General features: G+C 27.9%; 2 protein-coding genes across 2 annotated transcripts; one reads left to right on the top strand and one right to left on the bottom strand.

Annotated features, from left to right (window-relative positions):
* The first annotated feature begins 673 nt into the window (after nucleotides 1-673).
* On the top strand, nucleotides 674-2,999 carry LOC122500199. The gene is made up of 4 exons (XM_043608993.1): nucleotides 674-911; nucleotides 1,150-1,230; nucleotides 2,021-2,388; nucleotides 2,596-2,999. The coding sequence occupies exons 1-4, from the start codon at nucleotides 870-872 to the stop codon at nucleotides 2,915-2,917; spliced, it is 813 nt and encodes a 270-aa protein (XP_043464928.1). The 5' UTR covers nucleotides 674-869; the 3' UTR covers nucleotides 2,918-2,999.
* A 276-nt stretch (nucleotides 3,000-3,275) lies between these two features.
* Nucleotides 3,276-4,800, bottom strand: LOC122500198 (CCN family member 5-like). The gene is made up of 3 exons (XM_043608992.1): nucleotides 4,610-4,800; nucleotides 3,698-3,889; nucleotides 3,276-3,578 (listed from the first exon to the last, which is right to left on the bottom strand). The coding sequence occupies exons 1-3, from the start codon at nucleotides 4,656-4,658 to the stop codon at nucleotides 3,571-3,573; spliced, it is 249 nt and encodes an 82-aa protein (XP_043464927.1). The 5' UTR covers nucleotides 4,659-4,800; the 3' UTR covers nucleotides 3,276-3,570.
* Between the last annotated feature and the right edge of the window lie 15,308 nt (nucleotides 4,801-20,108).

Genomic DNA, 20,108 nt, shown 5'->3' with positions numbered 1-20,108 from the left:
TTTAACTTGATTGCCAAAATAATCGTTAACTATAATGCCGCGACTTTTGCCTGACAGATGTCAGAGCACTCGCATTTATTTATGTTTCATCAGTGTAAAAAATTTATTTTGCACTATTGAAACATTTGTAACAATTAACAAAATAAGAATAAACACTCAACTTATTAAGGTATTAATGTAAATAAAATGTCTTTTCATGATTTTCAGTGGAAAAAAGGTAGTGATGGTGTTGGACCAATAGTAGGAAATAAGGTCCAAATCATGCAAATGAAAAAAAAAATCAATGCAAATAAGCCTCATATTTCAATATTAAACCAATTTAATTTTTGAATTTAACATATTTTCATTTATCAATATACTAAGTAAAATAATGGTATTTTACTAAAAGTTGGTGAATTTTTGATACATTTGCTTCAAAATATGTTTGAATCATTAATTTTACAAATAGAAAAAATCTTAATTGCAATATTTTTAAGATAATACCTTCGTTAAAAATTAAGCAATGGAAATAACAATTAATATAATAATAATAATAATACTGAATAATCAAGTCTTTCTTTCTATTCTGCAGAAATGAGAAAATTAATTTACTTTTTGTGAATGGTGTACATTATATACAAGTATACGTTCCATTTAAAAGTGTGTTATATAGGAACAACGTACAAAACCGTTATAAACCTTTCAAGTCCAGTCTTGACTTGGTTGCGGTTCTAGAAAGATTCTCATATAAGAATCTTTACCAGTTTATTTCAAGACTATTTGTGTTATATTTTTGTAATTATATAAATAAAATTAAGAAGAAAAGTCTGGATATAATATAACATTATTTTGTCTCATATATTGTACATTTATTGTAGAAAATTATAAAAATGAAAATAGTTATTTCCTTTACAATTTTTGTAATTACTAAGGTATGTTGACAATTTTACTTTATTTGTAAAAATTTTTAATTCATGGTGTACTTGAACATTCTTAAAATGATTAACAAATTTATAATATATTTTGGTCACGGTGAACCGTTTTTGGTAAACAATTTTATTCACAAAATAATATAAATGTTATTAAACTAAAAAAATAATAAAATAATATTTTTATAATTTTAATAATAATAATAATATTTATAAATTAAAAGAAAATGAATTTTTTCAGCTAACGTTAGTCAGGACTTATAACGTTCCTGCATTCGCTAAGCCAAATCTTTCGAATTCTTATCTGCCAGCAACAATGCAAGTATATATCAACCCCACCAAAATTGAAATTTAAAAATATACAATTCTTCACAATAATTCAATTACTTTCACTAATAATATAACAATTTCCATGGAAATTCAATTTTCTAAAAAAAATTGTTGGTAAAATTCTAAGCAAGAATTCAATTATTTTCATAAATAATAAAACTCATTGAAGAATTTCAATTATTTTTAATACTATTTTAAATTAATTAATCGAAAAATTCAATTTATTTTAATAAAATTCTTTGCAAAATTTAATTATTTTCAAAAATTAACAATATTCATCGCAAGAATTCAATTATTTTCAAAAGTAATAAATTTCTTCTTGGGAATTCAATTATTTTTGAAAACTTTAGTAAAGTCATTAGCAAGAATTTAATTATTTTCATAAATAATAATAAAATGCTTTTTAGAAATTCAATTATTTTAAAAAAAAATTTATTAAAATGCCACACAAACATTCAATAATTATTCTCAAAAAGTTTAGTAGAATTCTTTGCAAAATTTAATTATTTTTAAAAACTTTGTGCAATTCAATGATTTTCAATATCTACTATTTTAATAAAATTTCTCAAAAAGAATACAATTATTTGAACAAAATTTTAATAAAATTGTATGCAAACATTTAATTATTTTCATAAATAATAAAAATTTCACATGAATTCAATTGTTTTCATAAAAAATAATTTAAAATTCTAGAAAATAATAATTGAATTAAAATGATGAAAATAATTTTCCTTTTTTACTGGCGGGAATATATAATTACTTAATTATGATAATTTTTTAAGGTAATACTATATGCCGTTGAACAATTAAAACAGCTGCATTCTGATGGAAGTGTATACAATACTAATATCTTAATATCTTCGAGTCCTCATCCTCCTGGATTGACAACATGGCAAATTGTCAGTAAATTTGGAAATGATATGGAAATGACAACTTCTTCATATGACGAGCTCTCGAATACACAAATGAAAAATAATATGTTTCGAATACCTCTTGATTACAGACAAAAAAGTAGATCAATTCATGAACGAACGAATTTAAAAAGTATAAATAAAGAAAATCACGATACAATTAAAACTTTTCAGAAAAACATAAATAAATTGACTGACAAATTTGAAAATCTCAATAATCAAAAAAATGATGAAATAAGGTATGACATTATCATAATTTTGTTTTTTTTTAAAATTCAGACTAGTTTTAGAGTTAAAGAAGGGTAAATAAGTGCAAATAGGGTGCCCTCTAATTTTTATTTTTAAGGAGAACTTTAAATAAGTACTGAAAACCATGACTCTATGTGAAAAGTTTTTGAAAATTTCCATTCCAACTAAAATTCAAATAAAAATAAATATCTTTACAGAATTGACCTGCTAGGAAAAAGAAGTGCATCTTTACAGCAATTGGCAACTCTTTACGATGCTTTAAACAAAGATGCTAGGGGACAAGGATTTTCCATATATTCAGGATTCTCAGATGAAGTAATAAATACTTTATCAAATTCTACTAAAGCTGGTATTGGATTGCAGCTACAAAAAATTTTAGAAAAATCTCTTGAACGAGGTGAATTTACCAGAGACAATACAAAAATCCTAGCGAAAAAAGCTGTAAATGATCTTAGGGATTCCAAAAGTTATCTCAGTACTGATCTTAGAAGACTATTACCTTTGAAATATGTACAATAAGCCTATATTATATTATAAGAAGAAATAAATTAAAATGAAATATTTCTTTCCATATAGGTAATAAATTAATAATAAATGAAAATTGTCATTCTTATTTTGAAACTTACTATTAGATTAAAGTAAAACAATAGATTGAGTTTAATTAGGTTGACTATGAGATCTAATAACTGTAAAAGTTGGATAACAAAACGGAATAAAAAAATTAGTTTTAAGAGACATTGAATCAATTACATTTTGATATTTATAAATTTAAAACTAGTTGATTCCATAATAATAAATGATGAATGCAGACAATTGAAAGACAATAAAAGTCTATGTATTTGATTTGTATAGTATTTTTCATATATTTTTAAAACTTAAGGACAACCTGGGTATTAAATAAAACGCATTGTACAATAATTATGTGCAATATGCAAGAAATAGTTGTAGTACTCAATTTTTAAAAATCTATTAAAAGAGTTTAATTGTATATATTGTATACATTAAATTCTTCTTTTTTTGCGTCTTTAGCATCAATTTCCAGATTATTAAGGTTATAATTTATTGTCTATTGCTTTTCATCTCATATGATTTTTTATCAACTTTTTTTTTTCTTAGAATTATTTTTAAAAAACTTGAAAATTATCCATCATGAAAGGAGGAAATATCTCTTTTTAGGCACCTGAAATAATAAATAGTATTTGATCATACAAAATGAGAAAAAAATGAAATTTTACAGGCAGACTGTGTACTGTTGATAAATTACCATATTAATTTAGAATAATTTATATTGTACATTACCTGAACAGAATTTACAACATTCTTCAGCTACACTGATCTGTTCGTTTATCGGGCATGACAATGATGGACATCTTGTTTCCGTATTAAATCTTTGACACGTGAAGCTGCCGTCGTAGCAATCACACTCAACACACTGCTTTGGTGATACTTTTTCACCGTGATCATATATTACGCCATGCAGATAACATTGTTCTAAAACATTAATAATAAAATAACTATAGATAGTATGAAATATGAATACTTGGTTCAGTACTATAATGAATAGTATACTTTCTTTGAATACTCTTTTTTTTTTTTTTATTAAAATAACACTAAATGTCATTTGTTACACTGTATCAGTATTATCGATCTTTGCCAAAATCATTCCAGAAAATTGTTAACTCTGTCACAAATAATTCATATAGTGTATAAATTTTTTTTAAAATTCCATAATCTAATCAAAATAACTATTCTATATTTAAAGGGTTGTAGAAATCCAGAAATTCTTTGACTGAGAATGAACTTACTTGACAGTATCAAGAAACATGTTTAAAAAGTAAACGACAAGAAGTGAAGAACAGTAATATAATGTATTGCAATTTTAAATGAGGAATACTGCAAATTTCAAGTTGGTCAAGTGTTTCTCGATCGAAAAATCCACTACATTGACAGATGTAAAGTGTCAAATTAGGTTTAGCAAGATGAATCAACATTGATTATAATAATGTGACGTTATTTGTATAACAATAATGATGAATAGTTTCCCCAAATAACAAAAATCGCATAGTCGAGAGTTAAAATGACTGTGGCGATAACTTTCCTGTCTGAATTCGGAGTTAAGGAAACACGTACTTAAAGGATTTATTTATGGAACATCTGCTAAAAATAATAAGTTGATGATTCTTAAACGAAATGGGAAAAATTAGAACTCACCCTTCTTATCCATTAAATAATGAGGAGGCTCGGTAATCCGATGAACCATGATCTTTAGACCAACAGCAACAGATAATAAAAAACACCACACAGGACGAATTATTTTCTTGTATACAAATATCAAACGACAAATTCTTCATGTAGGACGATAATCTCGTACTATTTATCCCTTCAGACAGGAAACTGTCAACTGAAACAAGTAAAGGTCTGATTAACGAGAGCAGGATAAGTTTTGATGATTAATAGAGTGACACAATTCCAACATCTTAAAGAAACACGATTTTTAAAAGTTTCATCTTTTATTTTCATTTTAATACTTTGCTTGAATTAAAACCATTAGGGGAAATTATAACAACACACTGAGAGTTGGAATACGCTCTTATTTTGAACGAACTATACTATCAAACTAAATAAAATTGTTTTTTTTATCCATATTCCATAACTTTTTCATTATAGAGAATAATGAATTTTTAGATGAAATTGTAAAACTGCATTGAAAACACCACAATAAATCTACAACACCACGGAATTATTTGTTGCAAGCAGAAGGAATGGAAATTTTCTATATTTAATTTAGAAAGAGTTTATAAATTACTATTTGTGAGCATTAAAATTAAGTTACCAACGCTGGTTACAAAAATTAATCAGGGAGATTCTCAAAGATGATGTTTTTACGTCATTATAAACAATCTATCATATATAATCAACGAAGGTTTTTGGTGGAATATCATCCCTGGTATTTCGTAAATAAAACCTATCAACGTAATAATTGCACCCGTTAGTCTATAACTACAAATCAATTTATTATAAAAGTATTTAAAAACGCCGAGATAAAGCAACTGAATTGTTTAAGTATAATATGAATATTTAACACAGAGTCTAGAGAAATTTAAGTATTTAACCAAAAAATTAAAAATCATATCTATTGTACGAAAAGAAAAGTTAATCTGACTATCAAAAAAAGAATTGAGTATACAATAATGCAGTTATTTGAAAAATCCAAGATTTTTAGGATAATAGAAACTACACATTAAATGAGGAGTACTGTACACTTTAAGCAATAAGAGATTATTTCACGATTTGCGACATTCTGAACCGCAAGTCTTATGAGAAATCGCTTTGGAAAAAATGTTCCAGTTATAGCCAATAAGTTAAATTGTATGTTTTAATATCGGATGCATCTTATATTGTACTCCTATTCAGTAGAAATGAACAATTTCCAGATTTATGCAAAATTCTATCAAATTATGATGTCAACAATCCTTAAAACATTTCAACAACGATATAGGAAATACTAGAAAACAAATCGATCACTAAAAAAATATTCATTCAATAAAATAATGAGTTTTGAGAAATTCTTGGTGCTGAGAGGAGAAAATATTATAATTATATAATAATATATAATTATATTATAATATTTTTTAATATTGCCAGGCAATATGATAATGGAAGATGATCATACGATGATGGACAAAATGAATTTTATATGGACGATATAAATATTAGTATTTATATGTTGTGGACAAAGTCCGGAGTGTGGACAGACCGTGGATTGTTCACTGCTACCAGAACTGGTATTATCCCTTTTAACTGCACGTCGAGCGAGTACTTCGATACAAGTTCTCAAATACATAACAGCATGCAATAACGTATTTGTCTCATGCAAACTCAAATTTTTTAAATTAATATTACAACTGATTAGTTAGATAATTCTAGTGCATTTTCAAAAGTTTAGTTCAACTTTTCATGAGGCTGAAGTTCGAAACGTTTTTGAAAACGAAAAATTAAAAATAAAAAAAGTAAATTTTTTTCAACGTGAGATTGTCCCAAATGATAACCAACACCTAAAAATAAATTTTTGTCCCCCTACCCTCTTCGGTTCCCTTCGTTTATGGGGTAAAATGGTCCAAAAAATTAAAAAAAATTTCTTAAAAATAGAAAAAAGCTCGGGGGAAAAATTTTATTGCACAACTTAGTTGCATTCGATGCCAGAAAGATGTAAAAAAATTTGCGCCCCCCTACACCCTTCGGCTCCCCTCGTTTATGGGGTAAAATGGTCCCAAAAATTAAAAAAAATTTCTTAAAAATAGAAAAAAGCTCGGGGGAAAAATTTTATTGCACAAATCAATTGCATTCACAGCCAGGAAGCTGTAAAAAAATATGCGCCCCCCTACACCCTTCGGCTCCCCTCGTTTATGGGGTAAAATGGTCCAAAAAATTAAAAAAAATTTCTTAAAAATAGAAAAAGGCTCGGGGGAAAAATTTTATTGCACAAATCGATTGCATTCACAGCCAGAAAGCTGTAAAAAAATTTGCGCCCCCCTACACCCTTCGGCTCCCCTCGTTTATGGGGTAAAATGGTCCTAAAAATTAAAAAAAATTTCTTAAAAATAGAAAAAGGCTCGGGGGAAAAATTTTATTGCACAACTTAGTTGCATTCGATGCCAGAAAGATGTAAAAAAATTTGCGTGCCCTTAAACCCTTCGCTTCCCTTCGTTTATAAAGTAAATTGGCCCAAAAATTAAAAAAAAAATTAATAAAAAATTTTTTAAAAATTGGAAAAGGCTCGGGGGAAAAATTTTATTGCACAACTTAGTTGCATTCGATGTCAGGAAGATGTAAAAAAATTTGCGTGCCCTTAAAGCCTTCGCTTCCCTTCGTTTATAAAGTAAATTGTCCCAAAAATTAAAAAAAAAAATTAATAAAAAGTTTTTTAAAAATTGGAAAAGGCTGGGGGGAAAAATTTTATTGCACAACTTAGTTGCATTCGATGCCAGGAAGATGTAAAAAAATTTGCGTGCCCTTAAACCGTTCGCTTCCCTTCGTTTATAAAGTAAATTGGCCCAAAAATTAAAAAAAAAATTAATAAAAAATTTTTTAAAAATTGGAAAAGGCTCGGGGGAAAAATTTTATTGCACAACTTAGTTGCATTTAATATTAGTAAGCTGTGAAAAAATTTGAGTGCCATTAAAGCCTTCGCTTCCCTTCGTTTATAAAGTAAATTGTCCCAAAAATTAAAAAAAAAATTAATAAAAAATTTTTTAAAAATTGAAAAAGGCTCGGGGGAAAAATTTTATTGCACAACTTAGTTGCATTTGATGCCAGAAAGATGTAAAAAAATTTGCGTGCCCTTAAACCCTTCGCTTCCCTTCGTTTATAAAGTAAATTGTCCCAAAAATTAAAAAAAAAAATTAATAAAAAGTTTTTTAAAAATTGGAAAAGGCTCGGGGGAAAAATTTTATTGCACAACTTAGTTGCATTCGATGCCAGGAAGATGTAAAAAAATTTGCGTGCCCTTAAACCGTTCGCTTCCCTTCGTTTATAAAGTAAATTGTCCCAAAAATTAAAAAAAAATTAATAAAAATTTTTTTAAAAATTGGAAAAGGCTCAGGGGAAAAATTTTATTGCACAACTTAGTTGCATTCGATGCCAGAAAGATGTAAAAAAATTTGCGTGCCCTTAAACCCTTCGCTTCCTTTCGTTTATGGAGTAAAATAGTCCCAAAAATTAAAAAAAAAAATTAATAAAAAGTTTTTTAAAAATTGGAAAAGGCTCGGGGGAAAAATTTTATTGCACAACTTAGTTGCATTCGATGCCAGAAAGATGTAAAAAAATTTGCGTGCCCTTAAACCGTTCGCTTCCCTTCGTTTATAAAGTAAATTGGCCCAAAAATTAAAAAAAAAATTAATAAAAAATTTTTTAAAAATTGGAAAAGGCTCGGAGGAAAAATTTTATTGCACAACTTAGTTGCATTCGATGCCAGGAAGATGTAAAAAAATTTGCGTGCCCTTAAACCCTTCGCTTCCCTTCGTTTGGGGAGTAAAATAGTCCCAAAAATTAAAAAAAAATTAATAAAAAATTTTTTAAAAATTAAAAAAGGCTCGGGGGAAAAATTTTATTGCACAACTTAGTTGCATTCGATGCCAGGAAGATGTAAAAAAATTTGCGTGCCCTTAAACCGTTCGCTTCCCTTCGTTTATAAAGTAAATTGTCCCAAAAATTAAAAAAAAAAATTAATAAAAAGTTTTTTAAAAATTGGAAAAGGCTCGGGGGAAAAATTTTATTGCACAACTTAGTTGCATTCGATGCCAGGAAGATGTAAAAAAATTTGCGTGCCCTTAAACCGTTCGCTTCCCTTCGTTTATAAAGTAAATTGTCCCAAAAATTAAAAAAAAATTAATAAAAATTTTTTTAAAAATTGGAAAAGGCTCAGGGGAAAAATTTTATTGCACAACTTAGTTGCATTCGATGCCAGAAAGATGTAAAAAAATTTGCGTGCCCTTAAACCCTTCGCTTCCTTTCGTTTATGGAGTAAAATAGTCCCAAAAATTAAAAAAAAAATTAATAAAAAGTTTTTTAAAAATTGGAAAAGGCTCGGGGGAAAAATTTTATTGCACAACTTAGTTGCATTCGATGCCAGAAAGATGTAAAAAAATTTGCGTGCCCTTAAACCGTTCGCTTCCCTTCGTTTATAAAGTAAATTGGCCCAAAAATTAAAAAAAAAATTAATAAAAAATTTTTTAAAAATTGGAAAAGGCTCGGAGGAAAAATTTTATTGCACAACTTAGTTGCATTCGATGCCAGGAAGATGTAAAAAAATTTGCGTGCCCTTAAACCCTTCGCTTCCCTTCGTTTGTGGAGTAAAATAGTCCCAAAAATTAAAAAAAAATTAATAAAAAATTTTTTAAAAATTAAAAAAGGCTCGGGGGAAAAATTTTATTGCACAACTTAGTTGCATTCGATGCCAGAAAGATGTAAAAAAATTTGCGTGCCCTTAAACCCTTCGCTTCCCTTCGTTTATAAAGTAAATTGGCCCAAAAATTAAAAAAAAAATTAATAAAAAATTTTTTAAAAATTGGAAAAGGCTCGGGGGAAAAATTTTATTGCAAAACTTAGTTGCATTTAATATTAGTAAGCTGTGAAAAAATTTGAGTGCCCTTAAAGCCTTCGCTTCCCTTCGTTTATAAAGTAAATTGTCCCAAAAATTAAAAAAAAATTAATAAAAAGTTTTTTAAAAATTGGAAAAGGCTCGGGGGAAAAATTTTATTGCACAACATAGTTGCATTTGATGCCAGAAAGATGTAAAAAAATTTGCGTGCCCTTAAACCTTTCGCTTCCCTTCGTTTATAAAGTATATTGTCCCAAAAATTAAAAAAAAAATTAATAAAAAATTTCTTAAAAATTGGAAAAGGCTCGGGGGAAAAATTTTATTGCACAACTTAGTTGCATTCGATGCCAGGAAGATGTAAAAAAATTTGCGTGCCCTTAAACCCTTCGCTTCCCTTCGTTTATGGAGTAAAATAGTCCCAAAAATTAAAAAAAAATTAAAAAAAAATTTTTTAAAAATTAAAAAAGGCTCGGGGGAAAAATTTTATTGCACAACTTAGTTGCATTTGATGCCAGGAAGATGTAAAAAAATTTGCGTGCCCTTAAACCCTTCGCTTCCCTTCGTTTATAAAGTAAATTGTCCCAAAAATTAAAAAAAAAATTAATAAAAAATTTCTTAAAAATTGGAAAGGCTCGGGGGAAAAATTTTATTGCACAACTTAGTTGCATTCGATGCCAGGAAGATGTAAAAAAATTTGCGTGCCCTTAAAGCCTTCGCTTCCCTTCGTTTATAAAGTAAATTGTCCCAAAAATTAAAAAAAAAATTAATAAAAAGTTTTTTAAAATTTGGAAAAGGCTCGGAGGAAAAATTTTATTGCACAACTTAGTTGCATTCGATGCCAGAAAGATGTAAAAAAATTTGCGTGCCCTTAAACCCTTCGCTTCCCTTCGTTTATAAAGTAAATTGGCCCAAAAATTAAAAAAAAAATTAATAAAAAATTTTTTAAAAATTGGAAAAGGCTCGGGGGAAAAATTTTATTGCTTAACTTAGTTGCATTTAATATTAGTAAGCTGTGAAAAAATTTGCGTGCCCTTAAACCCTTCGCTTCCCTTCGTTTATGGAGTAAATTAACCCAAAAATTAAAAAAAAAATTAATAAAAAATTTCTTAAAAATTGGAAAAGGCTCGGGGGAAAAATTTTATTGCACAACTTAGTTGCATTCGATGCCAGAAAGATGTAAAAAAATTTGCGTGCCCTTAAACCCTTCGCTTCCCTTCGTTTATAAAGTAAATTGGCCCAAAAATTAAAAAAAAAATTAATAAAAAGTTTTTTAAAAATTGGAAAAGGCTCGGGGGAAAAATTTTATTGCACAAGTTAGTTGCATTCGATGCCAGGAAGATGTAAAAAAATTTGCGTGCCCTTAAACCGTTCGCTTCCCTTCGTTTATAAAGTAAATTGTCCCAAAAATTAAAAAAAAAATTAATAAAAAGTTTTTTAAAAATTGGAAAAGGCTCGGGGGAAAAATTTTATTGCACAACTTAGTTGCATTCGATGCCAGAAAGATGTAAAAAAATTTGCGTGCCCTTAAACCCTTCGCTTCCCTTCGTTTATAAAGTAAATTGTCCTAAAAATTAAAAAAAAATTCTTAGAAATTTCTTAAAAATCGGAAAAGGCTCGGGGGAGAAATTTTATTGCACAACTCAGTTGCATTCGATACCAGTAAGCTGTGAAAAAATTTGCAGGTTCTTAAACCCTTCGCTTCCCTTCGTTTATAGAGTAAATTGTCCTAAAAATTAAAAAAAATTTCTTAAAAATTTCTTAAAAATTGGAAAAAGCTTGGGGGAGAAATTTTATTGCACAACTCAGTTGCATTCGATACCAGTAAGCTGTAAAAAAATTTGCGTGCCCCTAAACCCTTTGCTTCCCTTCGTTTATGGAGTAAAATGGCCAAAAAACGAAAAAAAATTTAGCAAAATTACAGATGGTCTTACAGATATAATTTTTTTTATAAATCACTTATATTAGACCCCACTAGAATACAAAAAAAGTTTCGCCCTTGCAACCCTTTCAGATCCTTTCGTTTATGGGGTAAAATGGTGAAAAAACGAAAAAAATTCTTCAATATTATAGATGGTCTTACAGTTGCAATTTTTTTCTGAAATCACTTGACTAGACCCCACTAGACTTCAAGAAAAGTTTCGCCCTTCTAACCCCTTCGGACTCCTTCATTTATGAGGTGAAATGACCAATAATTGTAAAAAAATTCAGCAAAATTCAAAAATGTAATATTTTCTTATTATTTTGTTTTAATTGGGCTCCAAAAGCACAACACTAGTAATTTTTTGCATAGATTTTGTTTCATGAGGTCACAATAGTGTGTAAAAAGTTTTTAGACCCTATTTAAAAGGATCTATTCAATTTTGTGAAACATACATTTATTAAATAGTTTTTTCATTTTTGTATTTAAATAATTGAATTCTCGTAGAATTTTTTAATAAATGTCGGTTTAATATGAATTTAAGTGAAAATTTTAGATAATAATTGAATAGGGGAGAGTAGGGCAAACCGGCCAGGTGTCAATATCTCTGAAATGTCGAAATTGTCTAAAGTGTTTACAAATTTGAAACAACCATGAGTAGTATACCTTATTTTTATTCAATTTGACATTTTTTACTTTTGTTTGTGCAACGCTGGGAACAGAAGTTTTTTTTTTAAGTTCCGTTATACACTTTTAAGAACTTGTTCTTAAGAAAATTCTGAGGGAATCATGTAATATTTCCAAATATTATGTCTTAGGTTTTTTAAAGTTAACGCAGGAACTAAACAATAAAAGATAAAGTATATAGGTGTCTCTTGGAAAAATTTTCCAAAAATTTTCGCAATTAAATGATCTTACCAAGAAGACATCGAAAAATCAAATCGGTTGATTCATTTAGTCACAAGAGTAAAAAAAACTGTTAGTATGGCCGTTTTGCCCCACTCTCCCCTATTGAAAGCATTATAGCTTGAATTTTTAGAAATAATTTTAATAATTGTATTTTGAAATGTAGTTTAATTGAATGTTTCTTTTGAAATTATTTCTAGTTTTTATTTTTTAAATATTTAATTGGAGAATTTCCGAATAATGGGAATTTCGAAGAATTTTATTTTGAACTAATATGGGTTTGAAAATTCTCTAGGAACTTTTGCAAAACTTATTAAAAATAATTGTTAATTGTTCATTTATTTCTGTCGACAAATTTTAATAAATTTTTGAAATTAATTACGTTTTTCGAAGACTTACTTAAAATTATATTAAAAAATAATTAAAATCCTGTGAAAAATTTTATTATTTGTGAAAATAATTGAAGTCTTGCAACGAATTTTATTACATTTCTTTTAAATAATTGAAATCCTGTGAAAAATTTTATTATTTATGAAAATGATTGAATTCATGAAACGAATTTTATTACATTTTTTTAAATAATTGAATTGATGTAAAAAAAATTGTATTACTTTTAATAATAGTTGAATTCTTACGAAGGATTTTATTAAAATTTTTGTAAATAATTAAATTTTTTTTAAATTTTGTAGAAATTTAAATTATTATAAACATGAAGATATCGAGCTATCTTTATGTTTTATAATAAATATTCTTGCCTAAATTGCATAAATTTGTTTCATTAGATCCCTTCGGCACTCTTCGTTTATTTTTTAGGTTTTACCGAAGATTGATAATTTTTTTTTTAAATTAATAAATGGCATAGGGGTTGTCCATATACCACGTGAACCGTTTTTCAAAGATTTTTTACCCCTCCCTCCCTTGTGGACACAAAAATACATGGGATCGTGGACATTTTCAAACTTTTTTAACCCCCCCCCCTCCCCCAAAAGTGTCCACGTGGTATATGGACGACCCCATAGCAGTAACAATTTTAAAAAGTAATTAATTTTTTGAAGAATTATATTAATAATTTTGAAAACTTTGATTTCTAAAAAAAATTTTAATGATTATTTTCAATAATATTTTAAAAAATTGTATACTCTCTAAATCTGAATCAGTGAAATTCTACTGAAAATCAGTTAAATTTGACTGAGAATCAGTGACTTTATTCTCGGGATTTGAATTAGTGGAATTTCACTGAAAATCAGTTAAAAATAACTGAAATTTCAGTCATTTTCCACTGATTTGCCAATCAAAAAACTACTGAAAATTTCAGTTATTTTTTAATTGAACAATCAGTGAAAAGTAACTGAAATTTTAATCATTTTTAACTGATCTTCAGTGAAATTTCACTAATTTAAATCGCGAGAATGGAGTTACTGATTCTCAGTCAAATTTCACTGATTCAGTTTGACAAAAAAACCAACTTGGAAAACTTCGAAGTCGTTTTCCTCGAAATATTTTTTTGGACCGTGGGTCCCTTTTAACTGTCCCTGTCACATGCGTATTTTAAATTAGAAGCATTTACTGCTATCCGGCTGGTATTAGCGCGTGTCTTCAAGCGTCGGCTGAAAGAGAGAGAGAGAGAGATTGAAATTGTGATTGGAAAATAAAAAATACGCAAAACGTATTTGTTTTCTAGTTCTTAATTTTAATCATTAAACAATTTGTTTTATTAGAAAAACAATAAATCTGTATAATTTTCATTTGTCAAACATTAGCCGAGATAATCTTTTTATATAGAAAAACAATGAAAAAAATTTGTTTATGGAAAACTGTTAAGCTTGCCCAATCTAATATCTTATATTTCTCTATGTTTTAAAAGCATTTAAAATAATATAATTGGTTATCAGTGAAAAAAATGACTAATTTTCAGAAAACATTAATTGTACAATTAGCTATAGATTTGACAAATTGAATCAATTGAAAAATATTTTGGCTTATCAAAATTTTGTAGATATTCTTTTTTATTTTTTAAAAAATTAGAAACTAATTTTTCTTCTAAGAAGGAAAAAATTTAAAAATAGAATTTGTAAATAAGAAAAAATAAAATCTTAACTAAATATTAAAAAATTTTAAAAAAGAAAGTTTCACATTAATTATGTGGAGGATCGTATTGCTGAAAAATAAAAAAGTATGAGTTGTCCATACGCCGATCAAAACAAAGTATTGCGTAGAGTTCCGAATGTATGTAGTACAACGGCGGAGAGAAGTGAAATACACCGTTCGGTTGTACTCGGTACATTTCGGCCACACGATCGGATCCAAAGTCCCGCCTCACTCCTCAAAGAGCACGCCAAGGCATCAGAAACGAAAAACTCTTTTCGCTTGCCTTTCACTACGTTCGCTTATCCCCACTCTACTCAATCTTCTACGCGATTCGCATGTGTGCGCGCACACCACTCTAGAGACAGTAACGTTTTCGTGTAAACGAATCCCCAAATGAGCGCTTGGATCGTAGATACTCAAAAATCAACTTTTGAATTTAACTATTTTAAATACACATCCTTATAGGAAATTTCATTTCGCATCTTTTTCACTTATGCAATTTTTTTGTATCTATTAACGTTTTCGAAATATTTGGAAAAAACTGTTTTTTTGAAACTGTAAAGTTAATGACATTTTTCACTTCAACTCGCGATATTTCAGACAATTTTAAAAATTTTTCAATGAAACAAAAAATAAAATGCGTCTTAAGGTATTCTACGAATGATGAAAAAAGAAAACAGTTATTTTCTTTATAAACAAAATTGTTATTAATTTTTTTTCTTAATTAATGTAAAAATCACGAACTACAATCTCCACGGCTCTCGTTTAACGGGCGAATTTTGAGTAACAGAGAACTTCCAATGAGAAAGTTGTTCATTATGGTCGAAAAAAGTTTTCTCGAAAATCATAGGGTTAATAATTAATTAGTGTTGATATGGTGAATGTTTAAAGTTGCTAGGAGTTGCTATGAAACAACACTCCGGAGTATCTACCTATGACGAGTGACGCGTGGTGTACGTTCGGCTCCTAGCAACTTTAAACATTCACCATATCAACACTAATTAATTATTAACCCTATGATTTTCGAGAAAACTTTTTGGACCATAATGAACAACTTTCTCATTGGAAGTTCTCTGTTACTCAAAATTCGCCCGTTAAACGAGAGCCGTGAAGATTGTAGTTCGTGATTTTTACATTAATTAAGAAAAAAAATTAATAACAATTTTGTTTATAAAGAAAATAACTGTTTTCTTTTTTCATCATTCGTAGAATACCTTAAGACGCATTTTATTTTTTGTTTCATTGAAAAATTTTTAAAATTGTCTGAAATATCGCGAGTTGAAGTGAAAAATGTCATTAACTTTACAGTTTCAAAAAAACAGTTTTTTCCAAATATTTCGAAAACGTTAATAGATACAAAAAAATTGCATAAGTGAAAAAGATGCGAAATGAAATTTCCTATAAGGATGTGTATTTAAAAATAGTTAAATTCAAAAGTTGATTTTTGAGTATCTACGATCCAAGCGCTCATTTGGGGATTCGTTTACACGAAAACGACGAAAACGTTACTGTCTCTAGAGTGGTGTGCGCGCACACATGCGAATCGCGTAGAAGATTGAGTAGAGTGGGGATAAGCGAACGTAGTGAAAGGCAAGCGAAAAGAGTTTTTCGTTTCTGATGCCTTGGCGTGCTCTTTGAGGAGTGAGGCGGGACTTTGGATCCGATCGTGTGGCCGAAATGTACCGAGTACAACCGAACGGTGTATTTCACTTCTCTCCGCCGTTGTACTACATACATTCGGAACTCTACGCAATACAGTCGGGCCGCAGAACTGTACGGTACCCCAGAAATAACCCCTCCACTTGATTTCAAACTGTACGCTGACGAACTCATCCCCACTATTTAATTTTCAGGACTGTACACTTATATATTTAAGGAGCAAGTTTTCAAAAGTTGATAAATATATTTTTTTTTAAATCGAGATAAACATAAATTTAATAATTTAAATATCTCACAAATCATCATGTCCTTGCTAAATTTAAAAAAAAAATTATTAACAGCGAATTTTCAATTTAAAAACTTTTTGACATAACCAAATTGACTTTTAATTTTTATGTTTGTTATTAGAACAAATTAGCAAAACCTTAAAGTTACTTTATTATGTGAAAGTTTTATTAAAAACAGAACGTATTAAATATAAAAACTTTGTTACAAATATTAAATATTACAAATTTTTTAGTTTGAAATTAACTGAGTGGTTATGTCAGGAAAGTCATTTATTTCGATTTCTCGAAATAATAAGAAAATAGGAATTTATCAAATTTTGAAAATTTGCTCCTCATTTATCGTCTGGGACTATAATATACATAATTTTAGATTTAAAATTAATTGAAATCATAAAAATATATATACTATTCTTAAAATTATAAATGTTAGAAAAATTAACAATTTTTAACCAAAACGTATTGCCTCATAGAATTAAAGAAGTCCACTGATTTATCCAAATTATGAAAAAGAAATAATTTGATTAAATCAGTAAAATTTTTAATTTTAAGGAAGAATTTGATAAACAATCGGAACAAAAGTTAGTCCAATGTCATAATTTAGTATTTTAAAAAAAAAGTCAAATTAAATTTTCAATTCCTTTTGGTAAAAGCGTAAGGAATTTAATTTTCTAAATTTTGAAAATTTTAAATATATATTTGAATAAAAATGATAATTTTGTCGTCAATAATGAATGATTTAAGTAACATAACCTAAAATTTAACAAATGTTTATTCTTATTGACAGAAAATTGTAATTTTTATTCAAATGAAACTTTTAATCGTTTTAAATATTCAAAATTAAATTCTTCGCCTTTCCAACAAGACGAATTTAAAATTTAATTAGTTTTTTTAAATTACGAAATTATGACATTGGAATAACTTTTTATTTGACTGTCCCTCAGATTCTTCCTTAAAAGGCAACATTTTCAAATATACGGCACTGAATTTAGTAGCGCCACCGTACACTGTGGAGCACTTAAAAACTAAAGCCAGCGTACAGTTTGGCGACAGCGTACAGTTTGAAAGCGTTCAGTTCGGAGGCCCGACTGTACTTTGTTTTGATCGGCGTATGGACAACTCATACTTTTTATTTTTCAGCAATACGATCCTCCACATAATTAATGTGAAACTTTCTTTTTTAAAATTTTTATTATTTTTTTTATTTACAAATTCTTTTTTTAAATTTTTCTTTTCTTCTAAAGTTTTTAATTTTTTAACTAATAGAAAAGAATAGATATTCTTTTCTATTTGTGAAAAATTTTGATAAGCGAAAAATTTTTTTAATTGATTTAATTTGACAAATATAACTAATTTTCCAATTAATGTTTTCTGAAAATTAGTCATTTTGCTTCCTCGTGGAGGAAGCTTCGTAGTCGTTTAATTTACAAAATTTTTAAAAATCCTTTAAACAATTTTCTTCTATATAGGACTATGTTATATGTATAAGACCCTGAAATTGTCCGCATTCAGCACTGTCTGCTATAATGTTAAAGGATGCAAAATACGTGCGTAAATCAAGTATTGACTGCCTTTAAAATGTTGTATCTTAATTTAAGGCTGCTTTTCTGCCTTAAAATAAGACTTTCTTTTACTGTGTATGTGTGTGTGTGGATCCCGTTTTTGTGAACATAATAACTCGAAGAGGTTTTAACGAATTTGTCAAAAATTTGCCAGCTATATTATCATAAAACTATCTCGAAATAGATTTATGGACTTTGAAAAATCCTCGGAAAAAAAATTTTTATTTAACTTTTTTCTAAAAAAATTTTTATAAGTTGGTTTTTAAAGTTAATATATAACAAAATCTTTTCTTTTGCATCAAGACGAATTAATTAGTCTATACAAAGTATAAATTGTATTAGAATTTATAGAGTTAATCACAATTAAAGCTGAAATATTCGCATTTTTATCAAAAAGTGAGTTCTTTCCGCGAAATTATGTTGCTATATAATAAATGTTATTATTTATCGAAAAAAAATCAAAACTCTTATTCTTTGTATCAAGACGAATCGATTAGTGTATGTAAAGTATATATTATATTCAAAAACTATAGAATTAATTACAATTAAGTGGAAAAATTCACTTTTTTACTAAAAATTTTTTTGTTTATTTAGATTCATATTACTGTATAAGAAAATTTTATTATTTCTATTAAGACGAATGCACTTTATTTTATAAATGTTAAATTGTATTGAAAATGATTTAAAAATTAAATATATTTGTCGTTAATGATTTCTCCACGAAGAAGCAAAATTTGTTTGCTGATCGTAAAGAGGAAGCAAAATGTTCATGTAATGAACATCTGAATTTACAACTTGTTTTAATAGGGGAACATAGTCTAGGTCGGCCACCTTTTTGACTTTTGTTTATAACTTTTTTTTAAAAATGAATTTGGACAATTGAAGTATATGGTTGGAAAGTCCTGTTTAATAGGAACATTTTTTTTGTACAAAGTAAATTGACAGGTTTAAAAATGAAAAAGTTATAAAGATTTAAAAAAAAAAAATTTGTAGTCCAGGTTGGCCATTACAGTCAAGGTCGGCCATGTTTAAAAATTCAAAGGGCATTAATCTTTAAAAAATAAAATATCATGTTTGGAGTTACGGAAATTGATTCTTTATTGTTTACAGTAATTGTAACTTAATGAAATAACAAAATAATACAATAACAATATAAAAAAATAAATATAAATAAAAAAAAATTTTGCACTAAAATATTAATAAAATTAAAATAAAAATATTAATAAGACGATGCAATTATTATGAGTTATACAGAATTGCAGTTTTTGCAAATGAAGTAGCTCGTCCTCAGCTTTGCGCCATTTTAAACCACAGTGGCCGACCTTAACAGTAAGTAACATTACCGATTGTTGTTAACCATAAAGAAATACGGTTTCGGGATTCGATTTTTTACTTTGTTTTACCTTTCAACCATGAGTCCCACAAATTTTCTGCATACTTGCCTTGAACGATTCAATTTGTTTTTTATCTTTATTAATGGTTTTTCACATTAATGCACAAAACTTTTTTTGAGCTTTTTTGTACCGGACGTCACAGAAAACACAATTTTCGATTTTCCGAAAATGTAATTGAACAAAAAAGTTAGGTTCACTAAGACAAGCTTCGACAAAAATGCGCGTAGGTGGCGCTAGTGAACTTGACAAAAAAACGTCGAGTGGCCTACCTAGACAGTAGACCAACCTTGACTACATCCCCTACAATTTAAATAAAGACTTTGAAAAACGTAATTATGTTCAAATATTGTATGAAATCTTTTCGAAAAAATGAACAAATGACAGTAATAATTGTTAAATAATTTTAGCAAAAGTCATAGAGAATTTAAAATCTATTTGTTCACAAGAAAAATTTGACAAAAATTTAATTATCGTTATTCTCCATTAGTTAAAAGTTAGGAGACAATAAAACTAGCAATAATTTTTCAAACAAAATTTAATTCAACATTGCAAACTACACTTATTTTCTAAAAATCAAGCTATAATGCTTTTATATTCAATTAGTATTTCAAAATTTTTTACTCAAATTTCTGTTTTTAATAAAAATCTACAAGGCGTCAATTATTTAGGATTGTCACGGCGTGCTTGAGGGAAGGGCTTGTTCCCAGGACTCTATGTAAAATCTTGCATTGTTTTCAACCCTCAAAAAAACACTTTTAGTTTTATAATTTAATCCAAAACCCTATACTATTTTATTATTA

The sequence above is a fragment of the Leptopilina heterotoma genome, unplaced genomic scaffold, assembly GCF_015476425.1.
Source record: "Leptopilina heterotoma isolate Lh14 unplaced genomic scaffold, ASM1547642v1 Lhet_182, whole genome shotgun sequence".
NCBI lineage: Eukaryota > Metazoa > Arthropoda > Insecta > Hymenoptera > Figitidae > Leptopilina > Leptopilina heterotoma.
Note: the sequence above shows the minus strand (reverse complement) of the source record. Positions and strands in the feature narration are given on the sequence as shown.

Bases quoted from the DNA above. Each gene is read 5' to 3' on its own strand.
- LOC122500199 (XM_043608993.1), top strand. From the start codon at position 870: ATGAAAATAGTTATTTCCTTTACAATTTTTGTAATTACTAAG. The intron at 912-1,149 runs GTATGTTGACAA...GAATTTTTTCAG, and splicing joins CAATTTTTGTAATTACTAAG to CTAACGTTAGTCAGGACTTA. The intron at 2,389-2,595 runs GTATGACATTAT...ATATCTTTACAG, and splicing joins CAAAAAAATGATGAAATAAG to AATTGACCTGCTAGGAAAAA.
- LOC122500198 (XM_043608992.1), bottom strand. From the start codon at position 4,658: ATGGTTCATCGGATTACCGAGCCTCCTCATTATTTAATGGATAAGAAG. The intron at 3,890-4,609 runs GTGAGTTCTAAT...TTAATGTTTTAG, and splicing joins TTATTTAATGGATAAGAAGG to AACAATGTTATCTGCATGGC.